The following is a 16,615-nucleotide window of genomic DNA, read 5'->3' as shown; positions in this document are numbered from 1 at the left end:
AAGGGGCACTATGTACGCTTTCTGGTGAAGGGTCCGTCACCTGCTTGTCTCATGAAAATGTTCTACAGTGGTCTAAATCAGTGATGGGCAATCATATTTTTCTACGAGGGCCATATTTGAATCCAGGCATGGGGGCGTGTCTTTAGAATAGGGGACTGTAATCTATTATTTCATTATTTCGTTAGGACACAAGTGCAGACACAAGTTTCATAGGTCGAATAATAAAAAAGGAGATTGAGATGGATTTGTATGAAACATTTGCGGGGGGGCATTGCCTTTTTGTTGGCAAAAACACTTTTGGAAGAGTCAACTGCTTGTGTTGTTGGAGATTTTATGACAATTAGTGGAAAATTCAAGGCAAACATACGCAGTGCCCTTTAAATCAATTCAAACTTCACTTGTTTACTACTTAGTGAGGACTGAGTTACGCTTTGTGGTGTATCAACCTGAACAATTCCTGTTGGTTTTAGTAATTGTGCAAGTTGCAGAACATCTACGTCTACAATAAACATGAACTAAAATGAGTAAAAATACCTGTGTGCACGTGGAGCAATTGCATCATAACTTTTTTGCTTTGGTATGATTTTAGTGAGCTCCACTAATTCGATTTCAGCATTAATAGTTACCTATTCAGCCTGGCGCCTCTGTCTTTGGTACAAGCACAGGCCGACCACGGAGGGGGGGCAGACAGGGGGGTGCTGGAGGGTCTAGGGGGGCAGTTTGGGAATAGATCGTGGCGTGTGAGAACGAGTGGAGGTTTGATATAAAGGCTCGAACCGTTCGATTCAGAGGCGAGGGGCGCATGCTGAGGTTCAGACAGGGAACTGGATTTCGGGTTAGAGTTGACGTCAAGAGAGCAGAAAGCGGAGGAGAGCGGAGGGGGGCTAAAAACGGACCAGCGCGGAGGAGGGGATGGGCCAGGCGGGGAAACAGGCTCTGGGATTGGGGCAGCAGGGCGCATACTAGGGGGTGGTCGGGTGTAGAAGTGGTGATGAGGGGCAGAAAAAGCAGAGCCAGAGGAGGAAGAGGGGAGGGAGGAGGAGTAAGGGTAAGGGGGCGGTGGCCTCTCCTCGTCAGGGGAGGGGTAAGTGTAACAGGAGTCCGACCAATTCGAGGACGCATCATCCGAGCTGCAATGATAGAAATAGTAAAAGGGGTTTTCAAAGAGGACAGCGCCATTTTCAGATTCAGAGGAGTTCATTTTGTTACAGAAGTGTGGGAAGAGGGGTTTTCAGGTGGCAGCGCTGATTCGACATTGTGACAAAGGGGAAATAGTATTATTGATATTTTGGGTGGGGAAACAAAATGCAGCATGCAAGCATAAAAAAAAAGTTAAAATGATAATGCTTTTAGTTGGATAAAACATACATATACATACAACGTGAAATATAACTTAAATTCATCTAACATTAGTGCAATAAAAAGTCAAAATGCCTGGCTTAATGACAACAGAAAACATGCAATATTCATGCAGTCATGCACAGTAGGATGAACAGTAGAATATTTGCAGACTTTGAAAGAAAGGAGAGCATTAACTGGAAAAAGAAAAAAGCTACAGTTAAAATAGCTTGAATATGGAATATTTGATCTTGATTTGAGTGTTTGACTTAAGTAAAAAATAAGTTACACATTATTTCACAAACTAAAAGTGCATTTAGTCAAAGATACTCAAATCAAATATTCTTAATTCAAGTATTTAGAAGAGAAAAATAATCCACAATACAATCTATGGAGTTTTAAAGTTGTTAAAATCGCACCTACAGAACTGAACACGGACAAACGGTGTCATGTTGCATCGAAGTATCACATGCAATGATTTTATGCAAGCGTCAAAGCTTGAAAAGTTAAAAGACAGTGTTGACGGACAAGCCAAAAGCCTGGGTCTGGAGTGTTGAGGCGCAGATGACGGGGTAAAGAAAGTCAAGTGGGTTTAGTGCTTGGGGCAGTGCGCGTGACGGGGCCAAAGGGACTGGGTAGGGGGTCTTACACTGGCTCTTACCTGGCTCGGTCGCTGCTATTGGGCGGAGGGGTTGGGGAGGGGGTTACTGAGCACTCATCGATGGGCGGGGTGGGCGGGTGCACATGGGGCGGCGTGGACGAACATTTACGTGAGCCCCTGCGTGACACCCAGGAAGTGTCCATGACCCTGATGCCCATGCTGCGGTGGGACAGAAAGGCAAAGCCAATCAGCAGGTGGGACACTGCTTTTAAAGAGGGCCAGGGAGGGACTGGATGGGTGATAGTTTTACTTTGCTTACTCCTTTGTCTTTTAATGTATTTATCACACATTCATAAGTTATTATTAATCGCTTTGTTGGTTGAAACTCATGAATATTTGTATTTGTCTGAACCCGCAAACCGTTTGAAACAATCTGAAAGCTCAATAGGTTATTTAAACAGACAAATTGAAACACTGAACTATTAATTTCTAGATTTGCTTTGCTTTGTAATTGTGCTAAGTAACCTCATTTAAATCAAGGTTGCCTCTAATTGCAGAATATGAAACTGCGATAATCTGGCACCGTTACTAAGGAATCAAAACACCGATAATGATCTGCAACAAACAGAAGATGAAATGTTTACAATTGAGCAACTCCAACTCAAGAGTGGTTTAAATGGAAGAGAACAAAAGGATGGATGAGTGAATGAGCTTTAGTGTAACAGCAAACACTGTCTGTCTGACGAAGCAACAAGTGGCTATTGTGCTGAACTAGTCCATCCACTGCAAAGAGACGGGTGAAGATGCTACCTACAGAAACCGGAGAATATACCGTCTTTGTTACAGTCACAGTTTTGTCACACAACCATTTTAAAAATCTGTGAAACCAAGACTTTGCAGAAATGTGGGTGAGCAAGGCAATGACACAGCGGGGAAAGGATAGAGTACTGTACCTTTGGATCTTCCTCATGCTGCGTGGTTAAGACAATAAGGAGACAGTGACGAGTGTGATTGAGAGTTTTGCCAGAGTTAATGCAAATGTTACATTATTAGAAACAAGGTATTTATAACTCGTTAGATGTTTATTAGCGAAATTACCATTATATGTTCTTGTTTCATTGATATTTATGTCCGAAATAATCTCATAAAACAATCTAAGGGTGTCATTTAACTACAAAACAACTTTATATTCAACTACTCTTCAAGTTCACCTTCCTTTTAAATCTGCAATATTTCATGTACCCCCTGAAAAGAGCACGCGTTCCCCGTGGGGTCCCCACACCCCTGGTTGGAAAACAATGACCTACAGTATAATTTAACAAGAAGAAATGCAAGGCTCAACACAATCTGTGGAAATACTGCAAAAGATCAGCCCCTCCTAAAGGATAAATCATACGAAAAAAGAAAAGGAAAGAAAAGTGTAGCCAAAAGAGGAGGAGAGTTACAGTCCTGGCACGGGGCAGAAGGCAGACGCGACTCATACTAAGTGTAATGAGCGAAGCATTTTCCAAGGGTGAAATGTGTTCTCCCCAAGGTGCTCCAGCCGATGTCGCGCAGAGTGAAAATTAGCGCTCCATTAAGGCATAATTAGGTCAAAGATTCCCAAATGGAAACTGGGAAACGTGTAGGGTTTCACAGTCACTTTGGAGGTCTTGTTCACAGTTTTGGATACACAGCATGGTCACTGTTTTTTTCTTCTTCACACAAAACAAGACAATATGTTGCTGTTTACAACTGGGGATTGTGTAACGGCGTTGTGAACTTTCAGTAATATGCTTAAATACTATTACAGTTAGAGAGGATTGTAGTATAGAATTATAGTTTTTCCAGTGTTTATATAGTTGACAAAATAAACTGTAATTTTCCTTGTGGATAAATATATATATATAACCTGCCTCAGCCAAATACTGTTTTACAAAATACAGTGTACAGTAATCATGTAGCCTTCCTATTAATAAAGATGTATACAACATCATTTTGAAATATCAAATTTTCCTCTAAGAAATTTCAATCTAGATCCCTTCTGGTTAACAGCAGAAATGCCAGACTCTATTGTAGGTTTGGACAATTTTCATCTGCTGCGGGCGGACAGAACTAGAGAATCCGGGAAGAAAAGAGGTGGAGGTCTGGCGGTATATGTGAACACGAGCTGGTCCAAACCCGAACACTGCACAGTGAGGGAGCAGCTATGTAACAAGGATATTGAACTATTGGCTATTGGCATGAGGCCATACTATCTGCCCCGGGAGTTCTCACATGTGATTTTAATCGCAGTCTATGTGACCCCGTCTGCCAATGCTGAAAATGCTTGTGAAGCACTGCTCTCCTGCACTTGTAGGCTGCAAACACAGCATCCACAGGCTCTCTTCCTCATCTCTGGTGACTTTAACCACGCTTCTCCCTCTTCTGTCCTACCAACATACACCCAGTATGTTACCTGCCCCACCAGAGAGAATAGAACATTGGACTTGTTTTTTGCCAACACCAAGGAGGCTTATTCCTCTTCCCCCCTCCCTCCCCTGGGCAGCTCGGACCACAACCTTGTACATCTGAGGCCTGTGTATGAACCCATCGTGCGCAGGCAGCCTGTGGTGTCCCGTGAGGTGAGGATGTGGTCTGCTGAGAGCGAGGAGGCTCTGAGGGACTGCTTCAGCACCACTGTCTGGACTGAGCTTTATGACCCACATGGGGAGGACATCAACACCATCACAGAGTGCATCACGGACTACATCAACTTCTGTTTTGAGAACATTGTTCCCTCCCGGACGGTGCGGTGTTTTCCAAACAACAAGCCATGGATTAACCGTGAACTGAAGGCTCTGCTGAAGGAGAAGAAGAGAGCCTTCAGGTCAGGGAACAAGGAGGAGCTGAGGACTGTGCAGAAGGAGCTGAGGAGGAAGATCAGGCAGGCTGAGGCCGGCTACAAGAGGAGGATGGAGGAGCAGCTGCAGCAAAAGAACATTCAGGGAGTGTGGAGGAGCCTGAAAACCATCTCGGGCTTCAAAATCCCCCCTGCCCAGACAGAGGGGGATCTACAGTGGGTGAATGATTTAAATGCTCACTTCTTGAGGTTTGATCGGTCACCCGCCCCTCCCCCTGCACAGCTGCATGCTCCCTCTTCCACAGCTGGACAATGCCCTGCATCTGTTCCTCTTCGCTTATCTGCCCCGGACCATCAGCTCCCCACTTCGCCTGGACTCACCCATCCCCCCAGCACACGGTCCCCCTGCCAACCACTGACTGTCACAGCAGCACAGGTGAGGAGTGAGCTGAAGAGGATTAAAGTGAGGAAGGCAGCAGGACCTGATGGCATCAGCCCCAGGCTCCTTAAGTCCTGCGCAGATGAACTGTGTGGAGTTATGGAGCATGTCTTCAACATGAGCCTGAAGCTGAGGGTGGTACCACAGGTCTGGAAGACCTCCTGTCTGGTACCTGTGCCTAAGACACCGCGCCCCAAAGACCTCAACAGCTTCAGGCCAGTGGCTCTCACGTCCCACCTGATGAAGACACTGGAGCGGCTAGTCCTGGACCACCTCCGCTCCACCGTGAGCTCAGCCATGGACCCGCTGCAGTTTGCATATCGGTCTGGCATCGGAGTGGAGGACGCCGTCATCTCCCTGCTGCACCGCTCTCTCTCTCACCTGGAAAAGCCTGGCAGCTCTGTGAGGATCCTGTTCTTCGATCTCTCCAGTGCCTTCAACACCATCCAGCCGCTGCTCCTGAGGGACAAGCTGGAGACGGCTGGTGTGGAGTATGACCTGGCAGAGTGGATCCTGGACTACCTCACAGACCGACCCCAGTTTGTGAGAGCCCGGAACTGTGTGTCTGACACTCGGACCTGCAGTGTGGGGGCGCCCCAGGGCACTGTCCTCGCGCCCTTTCTCTTCACCCTTTACACTGCAGACTTCAGACATGACACGGACAGCTGTGTCCTGCAGAAGTTCTCTGACGACTCTGCCATCATCGGACTCATCACGGACGACGATGACGCGGAGTACAGAGGACTGGCGCAGGACTTTGTGGACTGGTGTCAGCGGAACCACCTCCTCATCAACGCGGGGAAGACCAAGGAGATGGTGGTGGATTTCCGCAGACGCCACCCCACTGCCCCCTCACCAGTGAACATCCAGGGACGGGACATTGAGAGAGTGGACTCATACAAGTACCTGGGTGTTCATCTGAACCACAAACTGGACTGGACTCATAACACAGACGCACTGTACAGGAAGAGCCAGAGTCGGCTCTACCTCCTGAGGAGACTCAGGTCTTTTGGAGTGACAGGGCCACTCCTGAAGACCTTCTATGACTCTGTGGTGGCATCAGCCCTCCTGTACGGTGTGGCCTGCTGGAGCAGCAGCATCACAGAGAGGGAGAGGAAGAGGCTGGACAGAGTCATCAAGAAGTCCAGCTCCGTCCTGGGCTGTGCTCTGGACTCGGTGCAGGAGGTGGGGGACAGGAGGGTCCTGGCTAGATTCACATCTATGCTGGACCATGAGTGTCACCCCCTGCAGGACACTCTCTCTGCTCTGGAGAGCAGCTTCAGTGAGAGACTGATCCACCCTCGATGTGCGAAGGAAAGGTTCCGTAGGTCTTTCCTTCCTGCTGCTGTCAGACTTTATAACAAAAACTGTTAGTACTGAACACTCGCAATACTGACCTAACCTAATACTGATGTGCAACTCTGTCATATGTGCAATTGCTGTTGGAATTCATGTGCAATTCATGTGAAATTCATGTGCAATCTATGTGCTGTCGTGACACATATTCATGTGCAATTACTGTCGGGATCACATGCAATGGTATTTATGTATTTATTTATTTATTTGTCTATGGGAGTTTTTATTTATTTATAGGAGATCTTCTACTGAAAGTGTTTTTCAGACTTCCTATAAGTGATCTGTTCTTCTGTATCTATCTCTGTATCTACCTGCGTTGCACCAATGAAATTTCCCCATGTGGGACAATAAAGGAATATCTTATCTTATCTTATCTTATCTTTAAGTTTGAAAAGAGTGAAAAGCGCTGACTCCTTGAGCTCTGATTGAGTCTCTATTCAAAGCCAGTATTGATTAGGCCCCCTTCAGGTTTAATTAGCACGGCCTTTAGCCCAGCTCCCCACAGCGCTGATAACCCCGAGGTGTATAAGGGCTTCACAGTCAAAGAAAGAAAGGAAAAAGTGAAAAAGACACAGCTGGTGCTTCTTTAGATTTGAAGCAACACTATAATCCATCATCTTCACCTTTTCACTGAAACCGTCTCACTCATGAAACTTGCACATGTAACAGACAGACGTCCAGTTTGAAATACTCGACCCTGTCCAAAAACTAGACGGGCTGAAATTGTACAGGTGTGAGAGAAGATTGCAAAACTAACACGTCATCTCGGCGGTTGGTTACGGATCCACCCTGACGATGACAAACGAGCCAGAGAACAAGAGCAGTACTTGACTAGATTCTATTCTATAAATCTATTTGCACATGTAGATTGCAATAAGACATCTAATCAATCACTGTAAAAACAATGGATTCATAATGCAACTCAAATTATTGCTTGAATTTCTGGCTCAGTCAAGTAGTTCTAGAGCAACTACCATAATTATTATTAAAGGTGCATTATGTAACATTTCTGATGGGAGATTTGCCAGCTGCTTGTATTAAATGCTCCACATTATAGCATCAAACTTGTCTATTTTGTAAAACATGCCTTCTTACTTGTCTCCGTGGAGATAGACAAGTTTATTGCCATATTATAGAACATTCCAGGCAAATGAATAAGATCTTCATGGAGACAAGCAGGATAGTTACATAGTGTAGCTTTAATTTGTGCTGCCAGTTTGCCGTGTCTAACAATAAAAACATGAAATAGTCCCTCACCCGTCTTTCTTGTAAAACTCCAGCATCATGTTGTCCGTGGCAACGCTGAGGGGTCGTCTGCACTGGTCATTTTGTTTTCGCTCGATCTGGTCCATGTCCGGAGACGGCATCAGGCTGTAGTTGGCGTTGTGGTTAGTGTGGACTGGGCTGCCGTAGTTCCCTGTGACGTTGAACTCAATCTCTACAAAAAGACAACGCAACGCAGACATTTAGTATGGATTTATCAGTTATAACGTTTGACAATTTATGATAAAGGGGCACCTCCAGGGAAGAACCAGTCAGCATGTTGAATAATGGGCTCAATGATGCCAACGATTTGGAGAGAAACGGTTGTCATCATCTCTGTAATATTTCTGAAAACAAAAAAAATCAATTTATTCATGATGAGCCATAACATTATGACTACACGTAATAATGAATTAGCTTTCTGTCTTAAAAATGATGTGTTGAGCAAAGATGTGAGCAGATCGACCAGCCAGTCTGACTTTCTCTAAAACTATATGTATTGTCTAAAAAACTTAGTATCAATACAGTTGTTATACAGTTGATTATTTAACTGATTGATTAACTATTTCATCTATAAAAGTAAAAAAGTAAAAAAGCAGCATTGTGATAATTCTGGACTTTTGTGTTGGACGGCAAAATTTTGGGGTGATTATCCTTTTTCCCAATATGTAAAATGATGTAATAATGGTTAACTAAAAACATATTATGCTAAACAATAAATAATTGATGTATGATTTATAATGGCAATATAAAACCACTATTCAACTTAAAGTGCTATGTCATTATCTTAAATTAACTGTGACGTCAATTATTTCCTGCAGCAGTTTTGAAAATAAATAAATGTTAGAGTCAGTGAAGCCTAATGGAGAGCAATTTTAACACATATAACATATTTTTAGGCTAAAGGCAAAAAAATCTCATCTAAAGTTGAGCAAAACTTTTATAATAAATATTTGAAAAGGGAACAAAAATCAGTGCTACGTAATGGTTTTTTGGGCAGATATATTTTTATTTTAAAAATACAAAAGGTCATACATTTATTATTCTGTGATGGCCAGTTACTGGGGGTGTATAAAGTCACATTAAGGAAAAGCAGGTGAATCAATGTGGCATATTTTTGCAGGACTTTTAAACTACTGCACTGTATAGTATAATTGTATTTGCTAAATTGATTACTTTGTGACGCACAAATTATTGAACACTTGTTGCTAGAGTGGTTTATACAGTTTAATGAAAAGTAAATCCATAAACTACATTTTATGTTGCAAACTTGAAGAAACTAAAGAAATTGCAAGACCAACAGGTATAACAGCTCCTTGTTTCTGGTATTGAGCTGGAGAATATAAACATAACCCAAATTTAATGTATATCAATCATAATTATACGTTTTAGAATTTAGTTTGAAATGTCCGTATTAAGATAAGATAAGATAAGATATTCCTTTATTGTCCACACATCCCACACATTTCATTGTTGCAACACAGGTAGATACAGAGGAAAAGGACAGATAACTTATAGGAAGTTTAAAAATTAACAAGTTTAAAAAAATAAATAATTAGGGCTTTTAACAATAAGCTTACCCTTCATTGTGCGTCCACAGCAGGTTTGGTCCCAGGACGATGGCGATGTTTCCAGGTGTCATCTTGTTATCATCTTGATAATCAGTGAGTTTGGAGAGGAACTTTATCAAATACCTGTTTTATAGACAAAGAATATTCCGTGGCATCATTATGTCTCAAAATAGTCCATACATTAGAAAAGTAAAACGATATTACTAGTTGAACAGTCATTTGAGATGGTTGTAACGTGAGAAACTTCATGACAATATGTTCACTGTTGTCCAGAGCACTTTCCCAGCCTTTCTTTTGAACTAAATCAGGTCATTTTTCAACCATATCGCCGTAATAATGATAATGCCTGTCCAGATGTACACTATGTTATTATACGGGGGGTTTGAAATGGGCCAGTGGGTTTGTGTGACTGTGGAGCAGCTGAGAGAAAGATGACTCATCGTGGGTGAAGCACAGTTGAATGAACATCATGCAGTGAATGGCAATCACCGGGACAGGTCTGACAGGTCTCCACGGAGCACCGCCGTCTAAAAATACTCCCTGCACTCGCGCAGTGACAAGTACTGCAGTGTCCCAGGCTGTAAGTATGTGTGAAAGACCACTCAATAAAATAATAGTGGGAAACGTAGCCAATTTACATATCCTGCCGTTTCAAATGAGGTTTGATGAGTGATGGAACTACTTGTGTTGGATATTACTTAAATTAGATTCCCTATATTTTAAATCTGGTGGCAGGAGCATAATTGGGGCGAAATATTCAGCCACTGAGCTGTGACTGGGCGATGTGGCAAAACATTTTATCATGTTTTCTTTCTCCTTATATTGTTTTTTTATTTTGTGTGTTTGAAATGTTTTTTTAAATTGCTTTCCCCATTACTTTCCTGAATATGAACGAGCCAAAACTTTAGTCAAAGTGTCTATTGTTTTTTCATGTGTTTTTTACTCAGCACTTGGAGCTTTTTGCAAATGTTTTACAAGTACAAATGGCAAATAAAACTAAATAAAACTAAACTAAACAAAGAAAGGCCAACTTTCTTCCTCCAAAGTCTGACCTCTGCCCCAAACCACATGTTGTTACTGTTACAGCGTCAGCACAAGACCTCCTAATTAAAAACACCGAAGCTGAACATGAAAAATGTAAAATTATGCCTCAATTTGATTCAAATTAGTTTAATTGCCCTGTTCAAACCCCTTTCCTTGGACAGCACACTTAACCAACTGTGCCTCCGTGGTTTGTGACACACTGCCATGAACATAATTGTGAGGGATATCTAGATTTTAAAAGTTTTCAATAACCAACTGCAGAAGTTGAGAGTTTCCCTTCTGTTTATTGCTCTGATTGAGTAAAAGCTATGTTTCTTTATATATTCCCACTCAAGGCAGCGCTGATGATAATTGAAAGTGGTAATAGCATATTGAGAGGCAACGTCTAGGTATACTCCCCAAAGTACACGGTTTCATTTACCTCAACGGGAACTGACATTTATGACTACTGTTGCTGATAATGATGCAACAGTGTGGAGTTTTTCTTGAATAGTCTTCCACTGCGCCAACGGCAACAGGAGCCACTCCAAGCACACACCGGTCGTATAGAGTTCACTATCTTTTATTGTGACAGGTGCCAATCCAAAAAAAACCTGCACTGCTTTTGTGATAAGAGAGAGGTGTCGGAGAAAGTGACATCAAAAGGCTTCAAAAAAAAGTGATGGAAAGATGAATGTACAAAAGGTTGGGATAAGGGCAAAACTTACTTAAAATTGTTGCCATTCGCTGGTGGTAGTTTTTCACAAGCGCCAAGAAGAGCCTGGAGTCTCTTGTCCGGGTCTTGGATGCTAAAAAACAAGATAATATGACATACAAGATATCTACATCAAAAAGGTTTATTATTATGTTTTGCAAGCACTAACTTTGATGCCTGTATCCAATCATTGTAAAGGTCAAAGGTCATCAGTGGTTCAGGGAGTTCTCGTAGGTAAGATTTTAAAGCACCTGGAAAAAGAGAGAAGTTTTGATCATTCATTTTAAAGGGTTGCATAATTGTAGGAAGTAACAAAACTGACATAACTAGATAATTAAAAAGACAATTATTGAGAACATTATGCCATTTTTGATCACTGCAATTTTTATGCTGAACAATTAGTAACAATTGAAAAGACTAATTTCCCATTTGGCTTCACACCAGAAAAAGCTGCAACAGCGTCAACAATTTTCTTCACAAATATATATCTTTTTAGCAAGTAGCAAGGTTGACAGCAGTGATAATAAAATATCATTAAGAATTGTACATAAAAATTGTATCGCAGCTTGCAATACAATTTAAAATGGTATCATTAGTCTTTCATTAGTCAAAATTAAATAATCAAAATGACAAATAATTCAGCTAAATTCTCGTGCATTTGAAATAATATGATGATTTCAACAAGCCCAGTCGGCTCTAGCCTGATCAACACATATAGCCAATGCACAATGATATAAAGTTTGATTTAAACCTGTAGAAAGCTTTAAAACAGCCACACAAAAGACTATACTATCCACTATCCACTATAAAACATGTTGGCTCCTTTCCTTTTCTGTTGTATATATTTCAACTCCCTTTTTTCGTCACAATATACTACGAATTATTTCCCGCCATTGACCGTATTGGGTGAATTTGTGGGGGGCAGTGTAATTTTCCAACGCGAGACGATGGATGACCGACCGGACCGCTCTGAGTCTAGTCCCGTCTTCTCCTGTCTCTGCTCCAGTGCGTTCATTTCCCAGGGGGACGTGTGCGATAGATGACAAACACGGGACTTTGGACATCGCTCACGGGGGGAGACAGCTGCGATACTGTTTGTAAGAGTCTTCTGTTCTGTGCTGCTATGGCGATGTTGTGAGAAAAAGGAAAGAAGGGGGGATAGAGATGGATGAGAAATAGAGAGAGGGAGAGAGACAGACAGACGGACGGACAGAGAAAAAGGGCAAAAGAGGTAGATGGAGATGAAAGATGAATGGAGAGAGGGAACAGAAAGAGAGGAATAGATAGGTAGAAATAAGATAGAGAACAAAATGTTGACAGAAAAAGAAATAGATTCAGATCGAAAGAGGTAGAAAGAGATGAGAAAGAATGAGAGCTACATATGGAGAAGTAGAGAAAAAGGGAGGGAGAGAGAGATATATAGAGATGGATAGAGGTGTGAAAGAACAGGGGAGAGGGAACTAAATATGGAAAGAGACAGAGATGGAAAGACAGAGAAATAAATAGTTGGAGATAAGTGAGAGAGAGAGAGAAACAGGGATAGATACATAGAGGGAGAGGAAGAGAGAGGGAGACATGTAGAGAGACAGGTGGAGTGAAAGACATGGAGAATTAGAGATAGAGAGAAGAGAAGGAATAGAGAGTGAGAAAGCGAGAAAGAGTCGGGTAGAGATAGAGAGGTATAGATAAGAAAGAGAGAAAAAGAGAGAGCGATGGAGAAGTAGAGAAAGAGGGAGGGAGAGAGAAATATATTGAGATGGATAGAGGTGTGAAAGAAAGACAGAGAGAGAGAAGGAAATATCGAAAGTGAGAGAAAGAGAGTGGGGTAGAGATGGAAAGAGATAAGAAGAAGAAAGAGAGAATGCAGAGAGAGAAAAAACGGCAGGTAGAAAGAAATGAAAGAGAGAAACAAACAGAGTGAGAGAAAGGGAGAGATGATGAGAGAGCAATAAGAGGGATAAATGGAGGGAGAGAGAAATATGGACAGATAGAAAAATAGATAGATGCATGGAGATTTCAGTCTGCCATTTCTCGTGGGGGTTGATCTGCAAATTAGATTGGCTGCTCAGTCTGCCCTACTTTAATACGAGATCATTAGGGAGGGATATGGATTCATCTCTCTGGCCTCATCCCATGCACCGCTGAACACACATGATTGGATCTAGCCTTGATCTAGCCTTGATTAGATTTTTAATAGTAAAGAATATTGCAAACCAAAATCGTGCATTATAAAGCTAAAAATAATATTTAGTCTGAATGGTTGTTGTCTAAGGTTTTTTATTTATTTATTTGGGAGAGTCGTTATTGTAGACAGCTCCACAAAAACAGCACTATCTAGGCTTTTAAAAAAGATCAATAACAAAGCTATAACAACTCAGAAGGTTTTTTTTTGGCTATTGTGTTTTTTTGATTTAAACTCAAATCATGTCAGCAGCAAAGAAAACAACCACTTTTCTTCCAAGTATTTTCTGTCTCGGCTGAGGTAAATCATTGTAGAAACATGACCATGCACATTACTGCAATGTATGAATCAGCCCAAATTAAAGATATATTGTATTTCTCTTAAATATTTCATGAAATGTATAGTTATCCAATTAGAAAGCAGAATGTGCTCCTCACATTGAGTTGCCAGTTTGTATTGACTCCAGAAGAATTCTCTGATGTAAAAGTATTCAAACTGGCAAGAAAGGGTGTTAAGTACTAAATGTCTTAAGCAGCAGTTTATTTATCATTAATACATGCCCAGGGGCAACATAACAGTCAACAATGTACTAATTAGTATTAGTATTAGTAATGAGTATTAAGTGTTCCAGTCTGATTATGCTCCCAGAGGATTATTAACAGATGTTGGAGTTGTAAAAATGTGATGGTGAACTGGTGCATGTAATCACATTTCTTTGTGATCATGGTCTCTCCAATCAGAATTTGCAGTTTGCATGTCATTTAAATGTATCTTAAATGGTCATAAATGGATAAGAATCAGATTCTGGTGAGCATGTAAACATAAACAATGTGACAATTAGACAATCTCATGCCAACAAAAAATTATAATACAAATAAAGCTGCTGTGATCATAAATTCTATTGTTGTTGCTTTTTATGTCCCCCGTATATGAAAACTAATGTCATCACTGGTTCAGTTGTGTTTCTAAAGCTGTTTTTAGAAGTGCTTCAGTGTATTTCTAACTTGTCTCAACATATTTCTTCTCAATTCAAGCCAAATTGTCTTGAAACCAATAAAATGGTTCATGAAAAAGCAAAATAATGTAGATCTAAATAGAAAAAATGCATTTATTTCCATAGTGTTCAGACGTAATGGCTGAGATGTTGTTTACCTGCGATGGCGTGAGGGTCTGAGCTGTACTCCTGGACGTCCATCACTCCACAGTCTAACGAGGCTTTCAACTTCTTGAGTTTTGAGGCCGAAGGAGCCACTCTGAACAAACCCTGAGATCGGAAAGAAGTTCAAGTGAAGCGTCAATAGCAAGTGCATACTGACTGTTGAATGATTTAAACATAGCTAATGGCTAATTGCTTTTTTCAATGTCATTTCACATGTTCTATTATTAAATCACAGCACTCACGAGAATTATCTTATAACTCCCAATTAAATATTATCTCAACACAGTATTTATTGTGATTAAATTGCTGTAACATGATATGCAATTAAATCTACCAAAGATGTATCTGAATCCATTTCAAAGGGTGATTTACTGCATAGTTTGGTGTGTATTATTAAAAGTTATTAAAGGGCTAATTAGTACATCATTTTTTCATGATATAGAATTCAAGCTTGTTTTGCCCAAGTACATATATTGTAAAGGCAGCTCTTGGGATTAAAATGATACTGCTGTGTGCTATCTGCATCTAATCATAAAGCATTTCCCCCTCCACAAACTAGGAAATGTGCTATTAGTATGTTAGATGTTGCATTATTGTGACAATAAAACTCTGCTTTGGCCACTGCAAGTTATGAATAGCATTTATAAACTTATTAGGGTGAATTACTATGACGCTAGGAATACATTAAGAAAGTGAGGAATAAGTCCGGACCGCAGCAAACTGTTTAAGATGAACCTTTAAGAACTAAAATATTGTAATAGTCATTTTGTAGGTTAAGTATTTTACATTAAATTTAAAAATGTACCCCAAAAGTTTTTTTATGTTTAACACAATTGTTGTCAAAGTCAGTCATAAAAATCCTCTAGATTCCCACTCCTCGAATTTGTAAGACACTATTCAAAGTGTAATTTAGACAGATTCTTGTACATGTTTGAGTGAAGTGTTCTGCTTGTTGTGTTATCCGGTGTGCTGTGCTCTGACCTCCTCCTGCATGCCGCACTCCAGCAGCATGGTGACACAGGCCTCTATGGGAAAGGCAATATCTCTCCCACTGAGTGCTAAGTGCTCCACTAATGGTTTGCCATAGCAGGGCTTCTCCACCCAGGACTCTGTCAAACACACAAGCACACAAGAGTCACTTAAAATACGCACACGGCTCCATCTCAGCATATGGACTGAATACTAATGCTCACTGTATCAAAGAATAGAGTCAGGAGCTGCAGAAAGACACCAAAATAAAAATGTATGAATAATGGATGAGGGCTAAATTAAAAATGGTTCACCCCAGGCACAGCAAAACTGTGGAAATACATCTGGGCAGAAGTACCGTAGCTAGATTCTGTTGTGTTACTAAAGTACTTTTATGTAATCTATACTATAACTTAAGTATAGATTGTCTCAGGTAATTTTCAGTTGGCCTTGCCGATTTTAAGATGATAAATATTATAGTGGGTTTATCATATTGTTCCACAGCTCTTTTCTTTAGTTTTGTATAGTGTTTTTGCTAATGTGTCTCTATGGATGTTTTGCACATCGGGCGAGTTACATAAGGTTGTTGACATTCAACCTTGAGCTTCAAATTGGCAAAACTTCCCACAGAAGAGTGTCTATATAAACCAGAGTTGCATAGACGTGCAGTAGAGCAGTATTCATTGTAGCATTAGGTAGTTGCAGTAAATTTGCTTCATCCGGTTCAATGTTTAAAAATCCAAAATAATTCCAATAATATAGGTATGTAGGCTATAGTAGAAAAAGCTTCAGCCCTGTTTATTCATAGTAGGATAAGTATCAGAGTTCTTAGACTAGATTTGTCTTGTTTTTTCTAAAACAGTGTCTGAAGCAACTGAAGCTTTTTCTACAATGGATCACTCCTGGAAGGATGAGGGATTAAACCAACCTGTATAGGCTATACATTTACAGTATCATTTTATATTTTTAATGAATAAAATGATGGTAACTTCTCAAAAAAATATGAAAATATGGATGGATAAAATCAACTCCATGTAGATGTAAATATACTAGACTCACCCTGTTGCGCTTTGATCTGAGGCAGAACGCTGTGGAGCAGCTCTAATGACTTCCTGTGGTACTCGGCCTGAGCCTCTATCAACTGAAAACATCAGAGGGAAATCAGAGTGACCAAGACG

The 16,615-nt window shown here is 40.9% G+C and overlaps 1 protein-coding gene across 7 annotated transcripts in view; it reads right to left on the bottom strand.

The window, feature by feature from the left end:
- Positions 1-16,615, bottom strand: part of LOC140369486 (rho GTPase-activating protein 44-like) — a 65,156-nt gene that overhangs the window by 6,782 nt on the left and 41,759 nt on the right. For 3 of the 7 annotated variants that reach the window (XM_072456837.1, XM_072456838.1, XM_072456835.1), the window contains exons 9-19: positions 16,497-16,578; positions 15,450-15,577; positions 14,462-14,573; positions 11,297-11,378; positions 11,141-11,221; positions 9,399-9,512; positions 8,074-8,165; positions 7,813-7,993; positions 2,893-2,910; positions 2,000-2,158; positions 627-1,130 (exon numbers count right to left, since the gene is read on the bottom strand). In XM_072456837.1, the coding sequence (XP_072312938.1) occupies positions 627-1,130; positions 2,000-2,158; positions 2,893-2,910; positions 7,813-7,993; positions 8,074-8,165; positions 9,399-9,512; positions 11,141-11,221; positions 11,297-11,378; positions 14,462-14,573; positions 15,450-15,577; positions 16,497-16,578 (1,553 nt within the window). The remainder of the gene's footprint in view (positions 1-626; positions 1,131-1,999; positions 2,159-2,892; positions 2,911-7,812; positions 7,994-8,073; positions 8,166-9,398; positions 9,513-11,140; positions 11,222-11,296; positions 11,379-14,461; positions 14,574-15,449; positions 15,578-16,496; positions 16,579-16,615) is intronic. The other 4 variants (XM_072456839.1, XM_072456836.1, XM_072456840.1 and 1 more) reach the window with 4 other exon arrangements.

This window comes from Eucyclogobius newberryi, unplaced genomic scaffold, assembly GCF_026437365.1.
Source record: "Eucyclogobius newberryi isolate DKJ021-1_F unplaced genomic scaffold, fEucNew1.0.hap1 SCAF_20, whole genome shotgun sequence".
Classification (NCBI taxonomy): domain Eukaryota; kingdom Metazoa; phylum Chordata; class Actinopteri; order Gobiiformes; family Gobiidae; genus Eucyclogobius; species Eucyclogobius newberryi.
This window is presented reverse-complemented; position numbering and strand designations above follow the sequence as displayed.